This window comes from Poeciliopsis prolifica, unplaced genomic scaffold (genome assembly GCF_027474105.1).
Source record: "Poeciliopsis prolifica strain line A6 unplaced genomic scaffold, Auburn_PproV2 SCAFFOLD007, whole genome shotgun sequence".
Taxonomy (NCBI): Eukaryota; Metazoa; Chordata; class Actinopteri; order Cyprinodontiformes; family Poeciliidae; genus Poeciliopsis; species Poeciliopsis prolifica.
This window is the reverse complement of record NW_026562382.1, coordinates 13,464,924-13,474,646: the sequence shown is the minus strand read 5'-3', so window position 1 is coordinate 13,474,646 and position 9,723 is coordinate 13,464,924. Positions and strand designations below refer to the sequence as shown.

The 9,723-nt window shown below is 35.6% G+C and overlaps 1 protein-coding gene across 1 annotated transcript; it reads left to right on the top strand.

Moving 5' to 3' along the window:
• Nucleotides 1-342: 342 nt before the first annotated feature.
• snx4 (sorting nexin 4) lies at nt 343-9,419 on the top strand. The gene is made up of 14 exons (XM_055032245.1): nt 343-489; nt 1,060-1,184; nt 2,280-2,421; nt 2,542-2,691; nt 3,320-3,367; nt 3,516-3,571; nt 3,956-4,028; nt 4,357-4,418; nt 4,700-4,765; nt 4,921-5,010; nt 6,027-6,126; nt 6,356-6,501; nt 7,729-7,843; nt 7,970-9,419. Exons 1-14 carry the CDS (start codon nt 343-345, stop codon nt 8,015-8,017), a joined length of 1,368 nt encoding a protein of 455 aa, XP_054888220.1. The 3' UTR covers nt 8,018-9,419.
• Nucleotides 9,420-9,723: the final 304 nt, after the last annotated feature.

Here is a 9,723-nt window from a genome sequence, read left to right as displayed (position 1 = left end):
AAACCATATAAAAACTTTGTCAACTGAAAAATGGAAAATAAATTGTATTGTTATTTTATTGTGCTATTATTGTCCTGATGCGGACTATGTGCTGTTTCAAATTCTTACAATTTACATGTTTTTATTTATTAATTTTTTTATTATTATTATTTGATTTGTTTTTATGTTTAGAAAAACGTGCTTTACATTATTCGGGTAAATGAATACATAACTGAAGCATTTTCTTTTTGATTTAATTCCCAATTATGGGTGACTCCTTTATGGGTATGCTCTGTATTTCTTGTATTTTTATTTATTATTTTAAGCCCAATTTGGAACTTCCAGGGGTTTTCTGTAGTGCGCATGCGCATTGCCAGCTCAACTGACAGCAGCTGCAATAATAGCAGGAGTCAGATGATCATGGCAGACTCTGGAAGTAGCGACGAGGTAGCTGTGATTTGCAACACCGACATCACTTCAACGGAGTCGGAGAACAATATAATAAACACGGTTGTATTTTGTTTTCTTCTTTTCAAATTAGCAGAGATTTCTTTCTTTCTTTTTTTAAAGCGACCTCAAGCTATCCCGAGAGAAAACTCCTAGTATGGCCTAAACTAGCTGAATTATGCTCAGCAGCAAATACTTTTCCATTGGGTTTTAAAAGAAGAATTTGCGGTTTTATGGAAGGTTAAATTCAGTGGTAATTTCAACCTTTGTATCTGCTTGTTAATATTAGAAAAATACGCTTTATGTGCGTGTGCTCAGAGAGCTCAATAACTTTTTAAACTTTGCTCTCGGTGTTAGCTTGCCAGTTAGCATCCGAAACAGGAAGTTTTGTTTACTTTGAATGAGCTTTATATTCATCCAGGTGACTCATATGCTCCGCGATTTATTTGCATATCATAAACTAAATGACAAGTTCTAGATTTTTTTTGTTCCTACTCATTTGACTGTTGTATGTATTTGTACTGTGTTTTGCTCAAAATACTTTTAATGTCACAGGTTTTTGCTCTCCTGGACTGGCTTTGCTGTACCTCTGTTGCTCTTGCTCATGTTTCTGGTTCATATTTACGGTTTTAGATGGTGGAGAGAGGCACGGCTCTGCTGAAGAAAATGGAGATAAGCGTGGCAGAGGCAGATAAGAGGACAGGAAAGAACACGGTTAACATGCAAGAAACGTACACTGTCTACCTCATAGAAACACAGTAGGTTATGGATGGATATCTGCTCATATCTGCTCATGCTTTCTTCAGTTGACCAATGTACCAGAAGTATTTCATTCAAACAGCTTCAAGGGAATGTGGATGAACACAGTGGCTTGACTTGTATCACATTTATTGGCATAATACACTCACAGTAACAAGCTTTTGCAATGCAATAGAAAACCATTAACCCACTTTACAGATTTCTTCTGCTTGAACCTTTTTATCACACTTGCATGAAAATCATCAATCGAATTTGAACACTGGACAGAAATAACTTGATTAAATAAAAAGTGAAAAACTTTTTAGGGGATTATATTATCCAGACTAGCCCAGATTGGCAGCAACAACAGCCATCAAGCATTTTTGATAACTGGCAAAAAATCTTATATTTATGTGAAGGAATGTTGGCCCACTGTCTTTCCAGGATTTATTTTTTTGCGGGAGAGTTTTTCAGCATGGATGACCTGCTTAAGGTCACTTCAATCAAATTTAAGTTTAGACTTTGACTAGACTTCAAAACATTAATTTCTACAATCTAGTCAGGCGTGAACTTGTTGGTGTGATTTGGATCATTGTCCTTTTCATGAACGGACGGTCAAAAAACTGATGGACATTTTCCCTCAGGGCTTTCTGGTATAGATAATTTATTCAGTTTTTACACCACATCTTCCACATAATACAGAATTCACACAATCCAAGAAGTTTCACTTTTCTCCCTTAATTGTTTCTATGAAGTCCTGAAGATTAAAATGCATTTGGCAGAACTGAGACAGACCAACCTTATGAGTGATTTTATTCTTTAAGTATCCCATCAATGCCATTTTCTTAGCCATTCTCTGCCTAGTTGTGCGGTAATGAACACTGCTGCTGACTAATGAGGCCTGCAGTGTTTTACATGATGAACCAGCAAATTCATGTCTTATTGCTTTTCTCTCTCTCTTGTCTTGTGTTTTGATCTCAAAGTTTACAGAGACTTCATAGTTAATTTTATTTGCTGTTTCTGTTCTGTTTTGTTTATTTATTTTGGAAATTCAAAATGGGTGAAATTTCTTTTCCTTTTCTGCTGTTTAATCCCATTTGTTTTCCTGCCTGAAGGCCGACTGACTCAGTCTCAGAAGGCGGTACACCAGTTGCACCTGACACTTTGTGGAGACGTTACAGTGAGTTTGAGCTTCTCAGAACATATCTCCTGGTCACTTATCCTTATATCATCGTCCCTCCACTGCCAGAGAAAAGGGTGAGTGAGATTGAAGTGATGATAGAACTATGTTCTACTAGTTAAACCAGTTTCATAGAATAGAGATTGTTGGATCTGTGTTTTTACCTTTACTATTTGATTTAACCGCGTCTCTTGCAGGCAGAGTTTGTGTGGCACAAGCTTTCAGCAGATAACCTCGACCCAGATTTTGTAGAGCGGCGGAGGGTTGGTCTGGAAAACTTCCTGCTGCGTCTTGCATCACATCCTGTCCTGTCAAACGATAACATTTTCTTCCTTTTTCTCACAGAGGTTTGTAACCAAATGTACAACTCATAATGACCCTTTTTTAATCCATTATTGCTTAACGTCTTGAACATTTATAACAAATCTAAAACCTGAGGTAGAAAAGTGATGCAAACATGCTTTGTAACTCAGGTCAATTGTAGAAAACAGAATTATAGCTGAAGATAATTTGCCACTGAGCTGTGTCAGACTCAGTGTAAGATTTTCATTTAGCAGTTTTCATGTAACTCTTCTGCTAATTTTATGTTGTATTACTTTGAAAGAATAAATGATACACAGGTACAGTAGTAAATATACTCTGCCAGGGCCGTGCTGTGTTGGTGTAGGGGTTAGCGCAACCCACATTTGGAGGCCTTGAATCCTCGATGCGGCTGACTCGGGTTCGATTCCCGGACCCGACAATATTTGCTGCATGTCTTCCCCCTCTTCTTGCCCCCTTTCCAGTCAGCCTGCTTTCATGTAAGGGACACTACAGCCTGCAAAAAGACCCCCTGGAGGGGAAAAAAAAAGTATACTCTGTAAAAGATCGCAGTTTTTCGCCTTTTGTTTTTACTTTCAGCTTTTATGTTTTGAACTGATACAGTTGACCTTTGACTCTATCTCTGTCTGCCTTGTGTTCTTTGAATGTTCTTAGGAAAAGGGATGGAGGGAAGCAGTCCTGGAGACAGGTTTCCAAGACAAGGTTAGATCAAGTTAATGTGGTTGAATGTATTTGCTTAGTGTTAGTAGTTGTAATATCAGTTTTGTCTTATGATATTAAATCTCATCAAATCTTTAGGTTTTCTGCTTGTCATATATAAACAGAAAAAGTATTTCTTCTTTTCCAAAAGGCGGACTCCAGATTAAAGTCATTAAGTGCCATGTTCAGAGTCAAGAATCCTGACAAGTAGGTGGAAAACAGTTTTTAATTATCTAAAATAAAAACAATCTGACAACATAAAATAGGCTAAACCAGATCACAAAGCACCATGTCACACATCTGTCTAAAGAAATTCAATAACAGAAATGAAAGTGACACTTATTAGCCTAGAAATTGTTTTTTCTTATTAAAATAATTTTAACTCCAGTAAATCACAGTGAGTTTCTGGAGCTGAAGCTTACACTTTAATTTTAATAGAAATCCATGACGACTGTAGCAAAATCTGTTGCAAGATAAAGAGAGTGGTTTTAAAAAATTATTCATCACACATTGACTTGATATTTAGGAAGATATTTGCATCAAATTTTAGTATAAACTGAAAAATAAATGAAAGACTTGTCATGTTTTTAGGCGATTCACGGCTCTGAAACACTACAGTGACGATTTGAGCACTGTCCTCTCTCAGTTACTCAGGATAAGAGCGGTAAGTTTCGACACACTGTAGATAATCAAATGCACATATTTAGCTGATATTTTGTTTTTATAGATCCATGTTTGTAATACGATGTTTGAGTATTTTTGAACATACGCTGGCATTCAGTCTTAATTTTTGTACATAATCTGCTATTACCCTTCTGCCTTATGAGCAATACTCAGAGTAATACTCACATGTAATTAGGTACCATGTAACACTTTTAGTGAACATTCTGACATTAATTGGAATGTAACTTTAAATCCTGAAATTACTGGTACCGAAGGTAAATTAAAAAAAAGAAAAGAAAAAAAAAACATGTTTCTGTTTGTTATTCCAGCGTGTTGCAGACAGACTATATGGGGTTTATAAAGTTCATGGCAACTATGGCAGAGTTTTCAGGTAAGAAGCTATTTTCTATTGCTTTTTTTTTAATTGAACAATTACATTAAATGGTTTTGATGTTGTAAACATTTCAGATTATTATTAAAAATTACCTTTGTCAGAAATGTTATGCTTTAAATGCCATTTTAATCCTTTAAAATGTAGTTACTAATTCAAGCATGTAGCTGCAGAACAACATATAAGAATATGGAGAAAAAATAATAATTATTTAAAACTCAGTGCTTCAACAAAATAAAGAGAACTGTTGGGATAAATCATTTCTCAAATCTGTTTTTCAGTGAGTGGAGTGCTATCGAAAAAGAAATGGGAGATGGATTGCAGAGTGCTGGCCACCACATGGATACGTAAGTAGCAGACTGTGTCTTTCTAACTTTTTACCTTTCTGGAAAAACTTGATTATTTTATCTAAGTTACAGATTAGCACTGTGTGCAAACAGTGATACAATATATCTTGTTTTAGCTTATCTCTACCTAAATACCTTGTTGTGTTTGTGTTTAGGTATGCTGCATCAATAGATGATATTCTTGAAGAAGAAGAGCACTATGCAGATCAACTGAAGGAATACCTCTTCTACATGGACGCTGTCAGGTAACTTACTGTAAAAGATTGAAACTTCAATAATCAGCAGCCATAAAATGTTAAAATGTGATCCTTCATTTTGCCTCAACCAGAGTCCCCCACCTGTTTTTTTTTTTTTAAGTGATTATGCCTTATACATCAGTACTACATTTTTTGTTGTTATTCCTTTCAAATAAATGGTTTGGATTTTTTCCTGAAATGTTTATGTTTTCCAAATAGAACTACTTGAATGTGCAAATGATTAATCACTGTACAAGAAAAAGCAGACAAACAAATATTAGTTGGCATTTGTCACACATAGTTTGAGTTGTAATTTTTATAAAGGTTAAAAAAAAAAAGAAAACATGCTCCTTTTTGAAATGCTTATGTCATATTTTGAAATATGTGTAATAAAATATGCAAACAGTCTATAACTCTGTTTATCTATGTGACAGATATTCAACATTTCTACAAGGCCTCTTTTAACTCAAAGGATCCTTAAAAATTAATGATTACTCAAGAGTGCTACAGTTATTTTTGAACTTGCATCAAGGCTATGTTCATTATGTAAGACATAATAGAAAGTCAAACTCTTCTTCCCACTTGTAAGGCTTGACATAATGCAAACACTGTGAACCGGTGGTCATTCTGCCTTTCAGTTGGCTTGACAGTTTAGCTTCATCTTCCAGTTGGCTGTTTGGTTTACCTAACTCTCAAATATCAGCAGATATTTGTATGCCTTTATTTTGTTTTTAAGGATGAATTCAAAACATGTGGGTAGCAGCTTATGGGACAGTTGAGCAGCTGGTGTTGCTGATGCTCAGTTGCCAAGCCACAACAAATTGTAAGCAATAATGCATGTCATCCTAGAGCCTTTTATTGTGTTCCTGTTTGGAACATCTGCAACTCTGCTGACCATTAAAAATGCGGCTATTTTCTTCTAATCCTTATGTTTACATTAGGTATTTTAAGGAATACCACTGACTGGAACAAAAATTAATTTAAAGATTTACTTTTTGAATTTAAAAAAAGCGTTTATGTTTTAGGTCAGTCTGTAAAAAACATGAGTTGATCCAGTACGAGCTGGAGATGGCAGCACAGGACCTCTCCTACAAGAAGCAGCAGAAAGAAGAGCTGGAGACTGGGGTAACGACAACAACTTCTTTCTCAGTCATTTGTAGCAAATAAAAACATGTGTCCAATTCAAAATACACCAATAAGGCTTTTGTGTGGTGTGGTTCATATAAACATTCTCCAATGATGTATTTAATTTATTTATTTTTGTAACTAAAGTTTGGAATAGTTGTGCAATGAGCGATCTGTTGACTCTGTTTTCACTTTACACAGTTCTTTCTTTTCTTGTGTTTGCATGCAGACGGTGCGAATCTTTTCTTTGAAGGGAATGACCAGTAAATTATTTGGCCAAGAGACTCAGGAGCAGAGGGAGAGCAAGGTGGCAGCCTTGGAACAGAGTATCCAAGAGGGAGAGGATGCTCTGAAGGAGAAGAATGCAGAGTCCCAGTAAGGCCTTCCTTTTTAAACTTTCTAAAGCTGCAGTTCATAGTATGAAATGGCCTTTTAAGTTAAGCCTGGTATTTGCTTAAATTGGTATTACTCGGCTGAGTAATACCAAGGCTTTAGAAGCATTTATCCCTTTTCGCATTACATTTGTTTTTACCATTTTAGTCTAATTTAAATTATTCATACCATCAAGCAATCACTCTCATGTTGATTTTCATTCCTGTCTTGATTGCCTGGTATGTAGAATTAAAAACAATCATCTGATTAAATAGAACCTGTCACAGATTATATTTCTATGTAAAGAAATTCAAGAATCTGCCAAAAACCTTGGGGCTTATTAAGCAATCACAGTAGTGCATGTACTAATTGGGAGATTGCATAACTCGGACCACTGGTACTTCCGTTCATTTTCATGGCGAGCTGGAAAACACTGTCTCTCTGCACATTGTCGGTTTGGGGGGTGATGGAACTTCTGATTAATTTTATTGACTGTAATGAAAACATGCTCTTAGAATTGAATTAATGCACTTCTTTTTCTACATAGGCAGCTCACTTGTTAGGGTCCATGTCAACTCTGAATCCAGAGTTCACATGTATATTGCTGAGAAAATAGTCATCATGACTTTGAGTATTGCAAGTTATTCAGATGTTGTGCACACATCTAGATTTGCATTTTATGCATTTTAAAAGATTTCATTGTGGATATCTTTCAGTTTGTTAGGTGGCTAATGTTTAATGGAGAAATTTTTGATAACACGCAGTCAGCGTGAGACAAAAACAAAGACTTTGCTACCTTTTTAGCTCTCATGAGTCATTATTTGTGTCTCTTCATAGTGCTTTGCTACCTTTTAAGCTCTTATGAGTCATTATTTGTGTCTCTTCATAGTGCAGGACTGAGTCCAGAATTCCTGTCTTTTCTTTTCTGACATGGTTACCTGCCACGCTGTGTCTGCTTAGAAGCTTGTCCCTGTCAAACAAACCCTGCTGAGTGTCGCTTTGAGCCCTGTAGTCAATAATGCATTTCTATGATGTTGCACAGCTGTCTGTCTAGTCAGTGGTTTCATATACAAAAGCCACCTGCATGAATACAAAAAAGAGGAAGTAGCACATGAATAACTGAAGAGTATACCAAATCATCCATTGTTAGTTTCCTCTTTCTCTCACTTATCCTGGGTTGTTTTTCTTCCTGACAGACAGACTGATAATAGTTTGTGTTTGTATCGTTAGAGAGTTTGTGGAGAAAGCATGGAACGACATTGAGCGGTTCAAGGAGCAGAAGGAAAAAGACCTGCGTGAAGCGTTGATCAGCTACGCCATCATGCAAATCAGCATGTGTAAAAAGGTACTCTTCTCATATTTTTCCCAATGAATTTTCTTTATGTACTCAGTAGTTTAGATTATTTGGCATTCTCATTCCAGTTATTTTTTTCTGTATAACATTCTTTCTGCCACCTTTTTGCTTTTTCAGGGAATACAAGTGTGGTCCAACGCCAAAGAGTGCTTCAATAAAATGTGAGCCTTCTCAATGGCCAATCAACCACTGCACCAAAAAAAAATCACCTTCAGCCTGTCATCATGTCATTTCACTGAGACGGCAAACACTTCCTCCTTGTTGCTGTCGGTGTTACTGATATTATTTCTCCCAACTCCTCCTGTCTCGTTCATTTATTTACTTGAAAACAGCCCATGGAGTTGAAAGACGTACTGAATTGAATCATCTTTTATGAATGCCTGTGTCTTAATTGTACGTCAGCAGGCAATCAAGACTTTATTCTCCCATCATCAGCATGACCAAGAAGAAAGTTTGGCACAAACTGTTCAAAACTCTAAAATCAGTGTGCTTTTTGTTATTATTTTTTCTTTGTAAATAAATGGATTTCACAGCAGATTTCTTCAAGTCTAATCATGAGAAGGTTCCTGTTATATGTAACTCAAGTTAGTTTTGCCTTCTGTGGAGAACTCTTCAGTATTTAATGAAATCGACTGTAAGTGCATGAATTTGGGGTACCACTGCTAAACAGCTTCAAGTTGTTTTATTTTATTTATTTTTTTTTGCTCATCTGACTTTTTTGCTTTACATAAAACCTACAAAAACAATTTAAAGCTGTTAAACTTTAAATTTCAACAATAGTTTTCTGTAATATCCAGGAGTTTAATGACTCGCCAAAGACATATATATTTTAAAGCACTTTCTGCCTCACACTACAGACTCAGAAAACCACTACATTCCCAAATTCCTTTTAGTCAGATTTTTTTTTTCATGTCATATTAGACTTTGTATATCTGGTACTGTTAATTGAAAGCAGACCAATATTGTGATGACCAAGTGCTTTTAAGGTACAGTTGGCTGGTGGATAATATAAGACTGATTGACTTTGTTTTCTGAAAGAAAGGAGCAAAGAGTATGTCATCATACTCCAAAGGTACAACCTAACAGTTAATACTGAGTGTGTACTACCTTCTATACCTTGTTAGCCTGTGCAAAAAGCAGCACATGCGAGTACAAAACACTGCGTTTTCTATGCTGTTCAGCTTTGTTGCCTTAACAAATCAAGTGGTGTTTTAAAAGAAATGACCAACAAAAACCCATCAACCTTTTATATGCCTCAGTATGCCTCACCAACTTTTTCGTCTGATGTGACCAAAAAAGGTAACTCATTAATTTCATCTTCATTGTTTGATATTTTATTAACTAATTAAATACATAAGTAACATTTTCTTCACAACGATTGAAAGGTGAAATTTGGTGCCAAATGGATCCGACATCTGAATGTTGTGCTGAGAATTGCTGCAAATCTTTTTTTTTTTTTTTTTCAGGATGTACTGTTTACTGATATGTTCTGAAGCTAAGGCATTGTTTGTTTTATAGTAAATGTAATTATTGTACTAAAACTAATTAAAAGCACCATTTTGATTCATTCTGTTTCATTTTTTTCCCCCAATATTCAGCATTTGTAACATGAATCTGTTAGTTTTACATATCTATTATTTGATCTATTGTGTTTAAAGTATTTTCTTTAACTGGACAACATAGAAGGTTTGTCTTTTGAATGTCATTTGGCTAACCACAAACGGGCATCCCCTGATGATGATTTGCCTCCACACCTGCTGGTAATAGGAAAATCACCTGGGTGTGTTCCTGTTTACATTCAGAATATCTGATTGTGTACTGATACAGAGTTTTCTTTGTGTACTAGTTATTTTCCATTTAAACTGACCAAA